Genomic DNA, 16,637 nt, shown 5'->3' on the forward strand with positions numbered 1-16,637 from the left:
GATCTGTTACTATATGCAACTTCCTCTTCTAAGAAAAAAACATTCACCCTGATTATAAGAATTTATTTGGTCCTGCTGAGGATGTAAGCAATCTAACTCTGGATAATTATATGCCTACTGATTTAGATGATTTAGATAGAATGTCCTAAGCCAGAGAATTTAGTTTAGAAAAAAAAATTAGGGGTGATGTTTTTGACAAGAAGCGCAATAAGGCTCAGAAGTATTGGCATGTTATAGGATTGGATTTATTAGATCTGTTTAGTGATTTTCACAAAGGAAACTGGATTTAGCTAGATCAAATGATGGAGTGCTTTCTATTCTAGCCAATTGTGCTGATGCTCAAACTTTACAACAGCAGAGACGTATTTTCTTATTAATTGTAATTTTCAAGATTTTCACATAAGTACTTAATAATAGGCTAGTAGGGAGTGCTGAACAAAAAAAAACTACCACTTTTCGCCAACCTTGACAAAAAACTACCACTCTACAAAATTTGACCGAAAATTAAAACTTTACCACTAAATTTTTACAAAAAAACTAGCATGTCATAAAAATGCCCGATTCGCCCCTTTTAGGCCGGTTTTTGAGAGGTTGGGCCTGCCGATGAACACATGCGTGACGGCGGGCAACTAACGGCAGTTAAGGCCGCGTTTCGCTCGGCTTGGCGGACAACGCGTCTCAGTTGGTCGCCGCCTGGCCATATGCCACACGATCTCACTCTACCCCCCTCGTAGTTCACACTCTCTCTGACCACCCCCCCCCCCCCCCCCCCCCCCCCCCCCCCCCCCCCAAGGAGGCGGCGGCCATGGTGATGGTCAATGCAGGCGATGGCGGCGGCGGCCAAGACCAACAAGACCCCAGCAGCTACCGTCGAGTTGAACCAGAGATTACTTGGAGAGATTAAACTTATTCCATCGAGACGACATCGCAGGCAATCCAGGTGAGCCGAAATGACGCGGAGGTGCACCACAGAGCGGGACTATGTGCCGAGAAGGTGGTGGAGCTGCTGGCCGGGACCGACATGCTGCCAGGCCTGGTGCTATTGGCGGAAATTGAGGACTTCGGCTACAACCGCTATACGGCTTCGTGTGGCTGCGCTAGAAGAAGGCGCTCACGCACACGTTCGAGCAGATTGGGAGGCCGGTCTCGTAGGCAACCGAGGTGACGGGTCACGGCCTTCGTCAAGGACTGCAAGATGAAGCACATAAGGAGGGTCAAGAGTAAGGAGCTCCTCAGCTGGGTCTCCTCCTGCGACATGTGCATTGACAAGAACGACCACTCAAAGATCACTTTCAAGACGCCCACCGGACTGGTAAGGACCTTCCCTGTTTCCGCTTATGGAAGGGAGGACGGCAACAAACCCAAGGAGGCCGCCGTGGCCAAATAAGTGACCAGGGACAGCATACGGAATTTGAATGATGCGATCAAGAGTTTTTAACTGCAATCTCTTCCTAATAATAAAGCACGGATTGACTTTGTCGGATTTACCGTCACCATACGCTTCTTTACGTGAATTTACGCTTTCACTTTGAATTTAAAACGTATACGCGAGGTGGTACTAATAAAAACGTCGCACACTAGGCTCGCTCGTGCTATTGATCCTTTTATTACGGGCCTTCTCTTACATTGATCCTTTTATTACGGGCCTTCCCTTATGGACCGGACATCTCCTTCTTCTTCCTCTCAACACGCACGAACTCCTCCTGACCAGCATTGGCCGCCGCCGATCTGGACTCTCCCGCTCCCGTCCTCCCCTTCCCCCCCATCTCGCGCTGCTAAGGAAGGAAGGGCATGGCCCTGCGAGCGGCCACGACGAGGCTCGCGTCCTCCAGCCGCCGCCGCCGCCGCCACAGCCACCTCCCAATGTCCGAGTTGCTGCTCCCGTGTCGTGATTGGAGACCGTGTCCTTCTCCAACTGCAATCAATGGATTTCCCTACCCGGATTTGAGTCGCCTGGTATAAGAAGGAAGGGTCCTCGGCCGGAATCTCCATCAGGTTGCGTCCTTGGACCAGAAGCTCCATCAAATCTCGTCGAAATTGCAATTTTCGTCGAAACATCCAATGTCGCCGCCGAGTTCGCTGGAGGAAGAAACCCCCCCTGCGCTCGTGGAGACGCCCTCGCCCTCGCCTATGTCATCTCCACATCGTACTTCCTTTCCCTGGCTCTGCTTGACCTCCTCCTCCTTGCTCACGCTGCCGCCGTGGCGCGCCGCTTCGGCCTTCCATCCATGTCTGCCGCCACACGCCTTCTACGAGGTATGCTGCGTCGTTGGTAACCGTTGGAGAAGCCGCCCGCTCCATGTGTATTACGTCAAGGCAACGGCCCTGTTGCACAACGACGTCGGGGAGCACGGCCCAAAGCACAAGCTCGACGACCTTAGGGAGCAGAGGAGTGGGTACGCGGCGTCCAGAACGAGCACCCTGTCCATGGCGTCCTGTATGTCGGCTTTGGTCGCCGTTGTCAGTGGCGAAGAGCACGGGCTATGCGCAGAGGTAACGCTCGAGCTCCATTTAAAGCTCGTGGCGTTTCGCTGCTTCTCCGTTAGCGGCGAGTACTTGTTCATGCCGAGGGCTCAAGGACCCATCAGGACGCCTCGAGGGCAGGTCCTGTGATTGCGGCCATGAGCCCATGACAGAGGATGAGTTTACCTCTTACCTGCCATGTGTGCAGACATGAAGGCATGCGCAGGATAGAGCAGCGGGTAGTGGCACCGCTCCTGGAGTCCCGGTTGCTGTGCAGTGCAGGAAGAAGAAGATGGAGTCAAGAAGAGCGGCAGCGTGCCGCAGCATTGTTCGGTGCACGGCGGATGTTCAGTTTCTTCTCTGTCCAAGATGCCATCGGGAATGCCCAGATATGGCCGAGGTGCCGCCGGAGGCCGCGCCCACCTTGCACAGATGCCCGGCGTCTCCACCGTTTTCGTCTGTCATGTCAGCGTCGACTTTTTTTTCTTGGCTGAGATGTTGCTGACGCCGCCCAGTTTTGGTTCGGAAGTCGTCGCCGGCGTGTTGGACAGATGCAGCTACCGAGTTAAGGATGATGTTTCTTTCCTTGAAGCTATCATCGTTGGTGTTCAGAAACCAGTGAACCACCAAGCGTGAAAAAAATCCCACAGCAGCAGCGCTAACAAGATACCATTGATCCTACTACAGTATGTACTCCCTGTTTAGATCCGTCAATCAAGCATATATTGTAACAGTTAACTGCAGCAGTAAATAATCACCTTCAGTTGGTGTTCAGAAAGTCAGAATTTTCATTTGTTTTGCAAGATAAATTAATACATTTTTTTGCACTTTCAGTTTAAAATTAATTAAGACTTTCGCCTCATAATCATGCCAAAAATATGAGATGTGAAACTAATTCCAAAATGAGTACATGCATCGTTTGGCTAGATAGTGTGCCACCTCCTGAAAATTGTTTAACAAAAAAGTTATCGGTGGCCATGAACACCCAATGGCAATGCCCGTGATGGTCATGGATAAAATCATCTTTTCAACTGTCTCTTTACAGACAGCTATTGGTCAACTAAATAGCCGTGAAATTTTAGGGAGAGGGGAATTTTGAGTGGCATATATGGTTGAAATCTGAGTAATAATACTCTACCAACAATAACAAACGAAATGTTCATGATTTAAAAAATGATTGCAAATAGTATAAAATGTTCATGAATTCAAAAAATATTATTCACTTTAGAAAATGTTCAAAAATTTGTAAATTGATCATGAATTTGAAAAATGTTCACGATTTCACATATGTGCATGAGTTCAAAAAAATGTTCATAATTTAAAAAAAATTAAGATTTTTGGAAAAAATTGAGAGTGATAGTCTATCTCGGTGATGCAGCAAAATATGGTCATGCCATTGGAGATTATTATTATTTTTTCTCCCGTTGCAACGCACGGGTCCTTTTGCTAGTGTTAACTAATTATCGGAAGTTAAGATCTGTTATGGTAAAATCCGATTACATAGTTGTAATACTGTTCTCCAGTGTTTTGCCACAATTTTAAATCGCAGGCGATATGCCACAATCGCATCGTTATTCGCCTATCTGAAACCGCTACATCTATGTATCGCCCATACTGAGATATATAAGTGCTTGCCTATAGGCGCTACAGTACCGGGCTGGCCTATTTGCACATGTTCGCTCGCATGCAGGCTGTCGCTGGCTCGATCGATTCTCTCGCCCATTTTCTTCAGGCTTTCATTTCATTTTCATTATATTTTCTTTTTTCCTTTGGGTTTTCATTTGTTTTCTTTTGTTTTGTTTCTACTTTCTTTTACTTTCATGTTCTTCTATTTTTCTCATTGTATTTTATTTTCTTTTCTACATTTGAGTTTCTTTGTTTTCCTTGTTTTCGTTGGTTTCTGTTTGTGTCTTTGTTGGCTTCTTATTGGTTTTTTTTTTCTTTTGAACACAACTCTACTTTGCCTTTTTTTCTTATGGAGTTTTTTTATTTTTTCACCATTTTTCTTTGGTTTTTCGTTTCTTTCTTCATTATACCTTTTCTTTTGGACAACGCTAACACCCACACATGTGGTGTAAGCTAAACCCGTCTAGATGCCATATAACACACAGACCACGCCACGTCACCGCATGCATGCATGTGGGAATCTTTTTAGATTTTCAGCCTTTAAAATGTTTTATCTCTTAAATGAAAAATCCAATTGAAGATCCGTTTTCACCATTAAATCCCTAGCGACAAGATCTTCAAAACTAGATCTCATATCAATATATTTCGACGAATTTTTTGGGGGGTTAAAAGTTGCCATATCTATTGCACATGAATTGCCATGATGTTTGCACTGAAGTTGACATGTTATGTTTCAGCTATTTTCTTCTACATTTAAAGGTAAATTTTGACATATTATAAAACGGAGAATTAAGAAACTAGACCTGCCATGAACCATAAACTAAAATTGCCATGATACATGCACTTAAAATTGCCATGGTTCATACGAAAAATAATTTTCATGGTCAAAGTACTGAAATTGTCATCATCAAAAAACTAAAATTGCCATGCTCTACAAACTAAAATTGCCACATGGCAACTTTAGTTTAAGCACTATGGCAACTATAGTGGCAACTTTTAGGCAAAAAAATTTTTTGTCAAAACATATCAACATGGGGTCTAGTTTTGAAGATCTTGTTGTGGCGGATTTAATGGTGAAAACGGATTTTTAATTCAATTTTTTAATTAGGAGGTAAAACATTTTTAAGCCAAAAAACCAAGAAGATTCCTGTCATCTGTTCATACGTGGCAAAATGAGTGGTGATCGAGGCGTGTGGATGATGTGCAAGATGTCACACGTGTGGGCGTTAGTTTTTTCGTTTCTTTTCTTTGTTTTTTCATGGGTTTCATCGGTTTTCTTTCCTTATTTGTTTTACTTTTGATTTCTTTGTTTATTCTTGGTTTTCTTTTTCGGTTTTCCTTTTGCTTCATTTTTGTTCCGCTGTCGTTTTTTGGTTTATTTATCTTTTCAGCCCATGTCTATTAACAATTTGTTTCTTCTCCATTTTTTGTTTCTTTTCGGATTTTATTTTTTGCCTTTTCCGTGGTTTCCTTGGTTTCTTCGATTTTTTAGGTTTTCTTTGTAGTTTTATGGTTTTCCTTTTGAACTCATATCTATTTCTTTCTCGGTATACAGTGAACATTTTTAGAGCACACATGAAACATTTTCCGGATACGTGGTAGACATTTTTCGAACACATGACGTACATTTAAAAAATACATAGTTTGCACAGTTTTATGAATACACGGCAACATTTTTTAAAATATAGTTGTATATTTTTTTGAACATGATTCAAATAAATTGGATTTGCACAAACATATTTTTACAAGTAAACATTTTTCATACATATTATTAACATTTTTGCATATAAAATATTAAAATATTCTACTTTTCTTTTTTTCTGCATATTTGTTTTGTATATGAACAGGCTTTATACAATAATCTTTAGCATCATACACATACAAATGTAATCATAGCATTAAATCATGTCATCATCATAATCATCATCCAACACAAAGTGGTCTATCGTCATCATCTCGAAAATAGCGATACAAGTCCTTGCAACTACGTGGTCATTCATCTAAACAATGATATACGCGAGAAGAGCTATCACTATGAGTGAGAGCAGAACTATGAAGTACATGAGTTTGTACCCCTCTCTCGCACTAGCGTGAACCTAAACTGACTAATGGCTGTCGCTCGGAAACCCGAAACCGGTACACCTGGGCCTGATACTCCGGCCACTCGTCGTATACTCCTGGCGTAGCACTTCTTCACCATCGATGATCTATGCACCTGCATCGTCACATGAGTTGGTTGGTTAAGCGCATCTCTCCGGCGACTCCGTCAGGTGCACGGCCCCGTTCGACCCGTGGACCGCCTCCGGGCTTTGGCGGTCCTCGCGCTCCCACGCCGGCGCCTGCATCCTGGGCCTCCTCGGCCGACCCCGACGGCGCGGCTGGCGCCCCTCCTTCACCCGCCGCCCCCGACTGGGGCGCCGCGGGATCGGGCGCTGCTGGCTCGGACGCCACTTCGGCTGCCTCGACGCTGGCCGCCTCGCCGGCCCCGACGCCGGCCGCCTCGCTGGCTCCTACGCCGGCCGCCTCGCCGGTGGCTTCGCCGCCCGTGTCGCCGGCCGCCTCGCCGGTGGCTCCGATGGCGCCGACTGGCCCTGTTACACGGGCCCACACCGGTGTTCATCGTCCGAGCCTTCGGTACTCGCGTGATGAGTATGTCCTCGCCGCCTCCACCGCGGAGCCGTCTCCTCTTCCCGCGTCCGCTCGCGCAGCCCTCCGTGATCCACACTGGCTTGCGGCAATGCTTCCCCGGCCTCCTCGCGCCAACGTCATCACCGGCAAGTGGGTCTTTCGCCATAAGACCCGCTCGGATGGTACTCTTGAGCGCTACAAGGCTCGCTGGGTGGTTCGTGGTTTCCGCCAGTGCGCTGGAGTGGACTTCACTGAGACGTTTGCCCCGGTTGTCAAACCGGGCACGGTCCGCACCGTCCTCCAGCTCGCGGTGTCCCGAGGCTGGCCTGTTCATCAGATGGATGTCTCCAACGCCTTTCTCCACGGCCATCTTGAGGAGTAGGTGTATTGTGAGCAGCCCACCGGTTTCGTCGACGCCTCACTTCCTGGCCATGTGTGTCTGTTGTCCCGATCTCTCTACGGGCTCAAGCAAGCACCCCGCGCCTGGTACCAGCGGATTGCCGGGTTTCTTCGGACACTGGGTTTCAGCGTCACTCGTTCGGACGCCTCATTGTTTGTCTATCGCCATGGTGACACGACTGCATATTTGCTCCTTTACGTCGACGACATCATCCTGACGGCCTCCTCCGCAGCTCTTCTTCAGCTGATTACTCTTCGGCTGCGTGACGAGTTTGCCATCAAGGACTTAGGTGCTCTACATTATTTCCTTGACATTGAGGTCGTTCGGCGCCCGGACGGTTTTTTTCTTCATCAGCAGAAGTATGCGCATGAGCTTCTTGAGCGTGCTGGCATGCTCAACTGTCACCCTGTTGCTACTCCTGTTGACACGAAGGCCAAGGTTTCGGCTCTCGAGGGCTCGCCAGCGTCGGATGCTCCTTTCTACTGGTCTATCGTCGGTGCTCTTCAGTATTTGACTCTCACCAGACCGGATCTTCAGTATGCTGTTCAGCAGGTGTGTCTCCACATGCACGCCCCTCGTGACTCCCATTGGACTCTCGTGAAGCGGATCCTCTGTTACATCCGCGGCACGATGACCCTCGGGCTGACACTCACGGCGTCCACTTCTCTGGAGATGATGGCCTACTCCGATGCGGACTGGGCTGGCTGCCCAGATACTCGTCGGTCCACCTCTGGCTACTGCATCTACCTTGGTCCTTCCCTCGTCTCGTGGTCGTCCAAGCGACAACCCACGGTTTCGCGCTCCAGTGCGGAGGCTGAGTACCGAGCTATGGCCAACGCTGTTGCTGAGCGCACCTGGCTACGACAGTTACTTCAGGAGCTGCATCACGACGTCTCCCAGGCTACGGTTATCTACTGCGACAACGTTTCTACGGTGTACCTCTCCGCCAACCCCGTTCATCATCGCCGGACTAAACACATTGAGCTGGACATTCATTTTGTGCGCGAGCAGGTGGCTCTCGGACGCATTCGGGTTCTCCATGTGTCGACTGCACAACAGTTCGCCGATGTGATGACGAAGGGTCTGCCGACTTCCACCTTCGAGGAGTTTCGTTCCAGTCTTTGCGTCACTGGCGCCGCTTCGACTGCGGGGGGTGTTGAGTATATTGTATACGTGTATATTTGTGTGTAGGGCCCACCTCCGGTTTCCTTTGTATAGTTGAGGTTGTGGCCCACCTCTGTACTTATATATACGTGCCTGGTGCACCGATCAATACATCGCGATTGCACAGCCCACATCTTGTCCTTCTACATCTGCAAACCAGGAGATGATCTCCATCAGCTTCTTCATCTTTGCTTCGTCTCCATCGGCTATCACCCTTGCTCGCATCTCGAGCCTCGGCTTCCACGACGCCATGATTTTTCGGAGTCGCCGCACTCTTATGTCGTCGGAACAGCATCAGCGCCGGCGTGGACAGGTCGGAGACGAGGTGGACCGCCCATCTTCGGTCAGGCGGATTCACCACGCCCGGGTCGCCACGGGCCGCCATCGCCCCGCAAGCCGTTTTTCTACTTCCCCGTGACTGATTTCTCTCCGGGCAGGAGATGGCCTCCCTCGCCGTGAAGGCCAGCTCCGCGCTCGCCTTCGCCAGCGGCAAGGGGCGGAAGGCGGCTCGGGTGGCGCCCCTCGTCGTCGCTGAGGAGAGCGCCGGAACCTTATTGGGAGTGTTGTTGCGTGGTCCAGTCCCGTGGACGTCAGGTAGCCCAGCGATGGCCGTGGTGTTTGGTGTGTGTTATTGCAGGTCGCGGAAGCTTAGCTTTGTATGTGGAGCGCATCAGGAAGCAAACTGAGCCAGGTATTGCAGGTCGATCTCGGTGGAAAGTACGCGACAAATTGACTTGCTGATCTAAGAGAGACTAAGAAGTATGGAGCCCGCGGCCTGCCTTGGTCTTCCGTCATGGAGAGCACCAGTTGGCGTCGCAACCGGCATAGGCAAGCAGATCTTCAATTGAGGGCGTGGAAAGGTCGCAAAATTTGGTTTCACTACATCCCAATTGACGATCTCCAGCCCGAGGCTATAAGCAGCAGGTCAGCACCGTTCCCTCTGATCCTATGAACTAAGATCTTCTCTGAAACATTGCATGTCATTGCATGCCTCCGTGGTTGAATTTACTTTACTTTTTCTATCAAAAAATTATCGTTCATTCCTAATTTTTATGCCTGTATGATAATGAAGAGTAGTAAGTTCAACAATGGCAAGATGGTGACGTTCACCATGGCAATAAGTTACTCTCAGCATCAACACTCTTCAGCAGAGAACCATATGGCAGTGAGATCAATTTCTAGGAAATCCCTAATACCTTTCTCTCTACAATCACGCTTTAGTTTCATGCGATTATTTTGTCAATGATTCATCGACTGTTCTATTTACGGAGTTAGTACAGATCATAAGAGAGCTTCATATATCTCTTACACTTCGAATATAAAGTTATTCTTTTGTGGCTGCAACCTGAGTTGATCAATTGCTAAAGAATTTGCTTGCGACATGGTGCCTTACTCTGTGGAGCAACGTAGGGAGTTCAGTATCCAGATTGGGAGGCGTAAATTTTCGGTATTATTCGTTAATTGTATCTTGTAGTTTCCAGGCTTTTGATTTATGCCTGAAGAAATAGATTTAGAACTTCAACAAACTAACTGAAAAAATAAAATATCTACCATCTTGGGTACAGAGGTATGTACTCAGCCATAACGTTCTGTATCATTACTGTTTTACAAGTTTCAAGTACATAGTACATACTATACCTGTCGTACTTTGCTTAGATCTTTGCAGTGAAGCTTGAGACCCATGGAAGCATTCCAGCAACCCCATCATATAAAAGAGGAGCAGTAGTTGTATACCTGTAATAACTTGAGTTTATAGCTTTGAGTTTACCTACAAGGTAACGTTCTACCTACATTGATTATTAATATCAGTGTAATTACCAACAATTAATGAGAATGTTTACATCAAAGTAATTTCCTATGCATTTGCGTTTTTGTGGCCACCTGATCTCTGAAACATGATGTTAGTATTCTCCTAAATGTCCTTCTCAGATAATATCTCTTATATATGGCAACATGTATAGTATGACCCTTATGCTTCGCACAGGAATAATATCACCTAGGTGTATAAATCAGAATCTTTCAGTATAAACCAGATTAAGTAGTACATTGGGAACATCCGAACACAAATATATGTTGCCGTAAGGCTTACATTTGTACATATTATCACATTTGGTTTAAAATTCCTTTTACAAAAACAAATAATTTGTTTTCACAATAAAAGGCGAAGGTACTTACCTGTATAATGTAATTTTGTTAAATTCTAGCCCGCGCATCTGCGAGGACCACTTTTCTAGTTCAATAAAATGTGAATGCCATCCAAAGAAATACTTCCTCCATCCCAAAATAAGTGGCTAAAAATAGTACAAAGTTGAGACACTCATTTAGAAATGGAGGGTGTATTTGTATTCAAAGTATTCCATTGGCAAGCAGAAGATACCGCAGCCTGAAACTCTTTCCACTTTCCACATTCAGTTAAGACAAAGCTTGCTGGTCAGCCTAAAAAATGTCTAGCTGCTCAAAGCACGCTGCCTTCCGCATCAGCACTAGCCTCAGTGTAACGGTTCAGGAACTGGGTAAACTCTACGTAGCACCTAAAGAGAGATCTCTCATTCGAAAGTGACATCAAGTTTACTCGTATGAAGATTTTATCATGGGGCTGTTTGTTGTGCAACATGCCTGAGCCTGACCATTAGATGCCACATCACACATTCGAGATGGCCTCAATGGGTACAAGCTGTATTAATACTCCACCAGCTGAGTTCATCTGCGGAGAATAAGAAGATCATTTTCACCACCAGCTTAGTTCCAAATGGACCGTCAAAAATACACAGCACACTGAACAAAAAGAGCCAATGACGACAACAAAAGTGCCAAGAACAAAAGGGGGGAAGAGCACGCTGAATGAATAGCAGCAATCCAATTCGAAAGGGATGCCAACATTACTACGGATCAGAAGACAGTTTGTTTTCAATGATATGCACTGCCCATGGAGATTACAAATTGCAAGCATGCAAAGGCTTGGCATAAAAGAATGCAGTGCCCTTCCTTTTCCAAACCAAGGGGAGCATAAGTAACATTCAGGAGAGCATAAGTAACAGAGCAGCACGCAGCACACATTATTCAAACAGTACCTTACAACATAAATAGATAGCACACGACACGAAACAAATAAATAGCCACGGAGGCAGTAATCAAATTCGACAGTTCTCTCAACATTGCTACGGAGAGAGCCGAGCATGCAGCTGAACCAACTTGCTGATGCGTAAATTTAATTTATTAATTGGGGATGTGCTTAATCTTTTGCGCGAGAAAGCAGGGCACTCTGGATGGATACCCGCTTTGCACCATTGGCACCATCACTTCTTGTCCCAATCTGCCCCAAAAAATTTGTCAACTGTGAAACATAAACGGAGTGATTATTAGTAAGGGATGTGCTCAATCTTTACACAGGTCAATTACAGAGGCAGAGACTTACATGATCGTGGGTCAGCAGGACATCTCCTCCATAAGTGCTTAACCTTTTCATAGTTTTCATGTCCTGGTTTCCCGCAGGAATTCATGAACTCAACATTGCAATCTTGAAGATCAAAGCTCAAAACAGACCGCGGCAGTGTTGGGAGTGATCGGATATTTGGGCATGCACTGATCATCAGTTCCACGAGCGATGTGAGGTCCTTGATATTGCCTGGTAAGGCATCCCAGCTGCAGCGCCTAAGATGGAGCACACGAAGTCGAGGGAAAGCCTCTACAAATTGAGGAGGAGGTCCCTGCTGACCGAATCTGCGCAGCATAAGATGTTTCAGGTCTTTTGGGCCACCCTTCTCCCTATTCTCCATCCAACTTGGGTACGCTGAGGCATTGTAGTTATAGATTTCCAGTTCTTGAAGCTTCATGGGAGGGCACAGGCTCTCAAGTACATGGTCTGGTTGGACTACTTGGGATAGTTCATAAAATTGCCACTTCAGTGTAAGCTTTCTGAGCCCTTTCTTGACGGATAAATTGGCTTTAACTGCTTCATCCTGGCTATTAACATTATCAAGACAAACAATCGCCAGTGTACCGCGAAGCTTGTCCAGGCCCCCAAGCTGATGTAGCTCGTACCCTGCTTTATCCATCACTCTGAACTCTGCCATCTCTTGGAGTGAGGTCAGCCTGCCTATGTTACATACTAGGGCATGGCCGAAAGATAGCATTCGGATATGCCAAAGTTCAGCAAATGCGCTTGGACAAATTACCTCAGATGAATAGTCTGCCTTGAAAGCAAGATAACATAGCCGCTTTAGCCGGCTAATAGACTCTGGGAACGAGAACATCTCTGGTTTGCTAATTTGAACGCCGAAAGCAACAGCCAGTACCCGCAGTTTCGGCAACATCTTGCATATACTCTCAATGACTTTTTCCTCAACTGGTGTATCCTTCTTAACACTATAAATGATGAGAGCTCGCAAGTTGTCCTTTCCACGGATCACATGATTGATCCATTCTGCATCATAATTCTGAAAAAACAGATGTCGGACATCTGGAGGGACATCTGGTTTGTGGCCTTCCTCTTTGTCTTTCCTTGCATACTCGATTCTGAAGTAATCACTTCCAGTGATGTGGTCTACTAAACAATGCAGCATATCATGAATTCTATAGAAATCATCACCGCCCCAATGATCTTCTTCATGTTTCAGAAATGAGAATGACAGTAACTCTTGAAAGTAGCTCTCAGCTACAGCTTCCATGTCCTCGTTTCCATTGGTCTTAACAAACCCTTGCGCTGTCCACAGCCTAAGTACATCCCCTTTTTCTAAGGCAATTCCTTTCGAGAAAATATTGTAGTATTCAAAACACCGTCTGATGTCTGGGGTAAACTGCTTATAGCTCCACCACAAAGTAGCCCTGTTGTCACTCAACATGTCAAGCTCTGCAATATTTTCCCAATCCTTAATGTCTCGTTTTGCCCCAAGTCGTGCTGCCACTATTACTGCTGCAATAGGTGATCTGCCTAGTTTTTTCACGATATCCCTCCCAACTCGTTTAAAGTCACCTGTATCAACAACACTTTTATCACCTAGTGCATAATGCATAAGGATCGACAAGCATTGATTCTCACTCAAAACCGGCATTGGAACAGGTTTATTGTCAAAATCAGATAGAGCTCCAGCCGCAGCCTCGTTTTGAGCCGTCACCAGGATTTTGCTTCCTTTTTTCCCAACCTTGAGCACAGAGGTTAGATTCTGCAGCTTCTTGTTGTTCCTGTCCACCACCCAGAAATCATCTAATATCAAAAAGAAACGTTTGCCGCGCAATAAATTCATCAACTTCTTTTTCAGCTCCACAAGATTTAAATTACTGGCGGTGTGATCTTCTTCTTTTTTTGACGGACCTACGGCGGTGTGATCATTGGAAATATCCTTCAGCATATTTTGGAAAATTTTCTTCACACTGAAAGTCTCCGAGACATGAATGCACATGATGGTGTCAAAACCTTTCTCATCCTTGCTTTGCTCTTTTATGTGTTCTAGAATATACTGTGCAAACGTAGTCTTCCCAGACCCTGAAACACCATATATGCCAGTGGCAGAGTAAGGATGGCTTCTCCTCGAGCTCTTTGGTGTCCTGCGGAGATTTTCCATGATAGTGTCACGGAACTCCTGTAGACCAAATACCCTGTGGTTGCTTGCAGTTCTAATTTTACGCCTTTTCTCCTTAAAAATATCATCCGGTGTACTGTTTTTTTCTGAGGGGTAGTCTGGTGTCCTATTTCTTTCAGAGGAGACATCTGTTGTGCTCTTTTTTTCCAAGGAGACATCCGGTGTGCTCTTGATTATTGTCATGGATGCCGACTTCACATCATTGACGGTACTTTCTACCTCATCTATTCTTTTCTTCAAGTTATGTCTTGAGATAGCACTAATGACACTATCTATTATACCCTGCAAGGAGCAGAATTTCATATGAGTGTGGCAATCTCACGGCTATTTGATCTATTAGAGATTAGTAGTAATACTAATAATGCAGAAAAAATTAGATATCACCGCGGAATAAAAATGGCCATGAAGGAGAAATACAAAAATCATTTGCAGAACACAACTGCTCACGATTCTCGCGGTGCAAAAGGATTGATCATGGGGAAACAAAACTTTCTATTAATGACACAGCTACGGTTGATATGGACATTGCACTACATATAAACAACGAAAGTAGTTTAAGGAATAAAATATCATTACTAGACAAATGGTAAACAAGGAAAAAGATATGGCAGTGAGAACTAATGGCACTGATTATTGTACACTACTGTCACAAGGTTCAGTCAAATAACATACTGCTTCCTGCAGTAACACAAATTAATAAGATAGTAATTACACTGATCATTGTATTTTCCCTGGAACATAAAGTATATAATTTACTAGTTCTGAACGGTCATACAAGAACAAGAGTAGTATGGAGGAAGTGAGGTGTGCGAAATGGCTCCCAAGAGCACATGATTCTTGGACTAACATAAATTGTGAACACACCGATGCATGCTAAATAGATAAAAGTAGGAATCATTTCAAGGCATGTACATGAGCTCATATGAGACACAATCGGTTGTGTACCTGTTTGCTTGTGATGCCAGCCCCTGCATAGTACAAGTCTCGTTGCAAGCGGGCTTTCTCAAACGCAGATTGTAACTAGTAGATTGTGGATCTACAAAGCTTCTTTAAGATGTCAAATGAGCTGGACGAGGTTGCCGTAGCACTGACATTCACCGGAACACCCTCACGGACAAAGGCCACCAGAATTGTAGCAGTAGCCTGAACGGCAGCAGTAGCCACAAGAATGGGTACCTTGAACCACTGCAGTAGCCAGGCTGATCGACTCCGGATGATGCGTGCACCTTGATCTTCATTCGACGGAACACCCGGGCCTGAGGTAGCTTGATCTTCATTCGCCGGAACACCCGGGCGTGAGGCTGAGGCACCTTGGTCTTCATTCGTTGGAACACCCTGGTTCTGGTGTGAGGCACGTTGATCTCCATTCGCAAGAAAACCCTGACGTGAGGCACCTTGATCTGCATTTACCGCAACACCCTGGCGTGAGGCCACTTGATCTGCATCCGAGGTTGCATAATTGCCAGTCAAGGGAAGTAGCGGAGTGGATTCGCTTCGGACAATGGCCACCAGAACAGTAGCAGTAGCCTTAACTATAGTAGTAGCCCCTAGAATGAGCACCATGAACCACTGCAGTAACCAGGCCGATCCGCTCCGGATGACGCGTGCACCTTGGCCTAAGACACCTTGAGCTTCATTCGCCGAAACACCCGGGCGTGGGGCACCTTCATCTCCATTCGCTAGAACATCCTCACGTGAGGCACCTTGGTCTTCATTAGCCAGACCGGGCCCCATGAACCACTGCAGCAGCCAGGTCGGTCCGCTGCGGAGGATGCGTGCACCCTGGCTTGACTCCCCTTGATCTTCATTCGCCACAGCACCCTCGTGTGAGGCCTCTTGATCTTCAGCCGCTGGAACACCCTGGCTTGACTCCCCTTGATCTTCATTCGCCGGAGCACCCTGGCGTGAGGCCACCTGATGTTCATTCATCAGACCAGGCCCCATGAACCACTGCAGTAACCAGGCCGATCCGCCCAAGACGATGCGTGGAATCCACACGCAGATCCAGGTGCAGCAAGCGACGCCTGTGGCCCAGAGGCGCTCAGTCCACCTGCTGCGGTACAGCTTGATGGCCTGGTGATCATGCAAGATGTCTTCCGCATCCTCCCGAGCGTGCCTCAGCATGGCAGCCAGCTGGTGGAGCCTGGACAATTCCGATTTTGTCTTTCCTCTCTCCACAGTCCTCGCCTCATCCAGCTGAGGCAGCGTATTCTCCAGCTCCTGGAGGATGATGATCTCCAGATGCTTGAGCTTCTTGGATGTGTCGGCCCCGAAGCGGGCAGTGAACTTGGTGATGAAAGAAGCGATGAGGGGCGCGAGGAACCAGCTCACCATGGTTAGGAGCAAGCCTAACGCCGTCCAAGTAGCGGCGGCCATGGAAGGCTGCTTCCAATCGAACTCGTCAAGAGACCAGCGGCGCAGAGAACCAAGAGCACCAGCGGCGTGAGGGGCTCAAGCTAGCGAAATGGGGAATTCCTGTGACGAGTGTGAGTTCGAGAGTGTGTGTGAGAGAGAGAAAGAGGAGCTGGGCAAAAGATAATGCGCGTCCGAGGAAGGCTCTGCTGGTGGGTTGGTCGTGGGAGAGAGAATGCGCGTTGCATCTGGCTTGGTGGGAAGAAAAGTAGTACTAAACAAAGATTTACGCACTGCAACAACAATGGATTCGCTTTGAGCATGTGGCCGCGTGGTTGCCTAGACAGTGTGCAGCAGTGTGTGCTCCAACCCACCAACCATGAAGTCGCTTTATCCACGTGCAAGCCACGATTAGATTCGTTAAC

The 16,637-nt window shown here is 46.7% G+C and overlaps 1 protein-coding gene across 1 annotated transcript; it reads right to left on the bottom strand.

Moving 5' to 3' along the window:
• Positions 1-11,622: 11,622 nt before the first annotated feature.
• LOC141021114 (putative disease resistance protein At1g59780) lies at positions 11,623-16,346 on the bottom strand. Its single transcript, XM_073496041.1, has 3 exons — positions 15,037-16,346; positions 14,953-15,003; positions 11,623-14,142 (listed from the first exon to the last, which is right to left on the bottom strand). Exons 1-3 carry the CDS (start codon positions 16,234-16,236, stop codon positions 11,677-11,679), a joined length of 3,717 nt encoding a protein of 1,238 aa, XP_073352142.1. The 5' UTR covers positions 16,237-16,346; the 3' UTR covers positions 11,623-11,676.
• Between the last annotated feature and the right edge of the window lie 291 nt (positions 16,347-16,637).

Source organism: Aegilops tauschii, chromosome 3 (genome assembly GCF_002575655.3).
Source record: "Aegilops tauschii subsp. strangulata cultivar AL8/78 chromosome 3, Aet v6.0, whole genome shotgun sequence".
NCBI lineage: Eukaryota > Viridiplantae > Streptophyta > Magnoliopsida > Poales > Poaceae > Aegilops > Aegilops tauschii.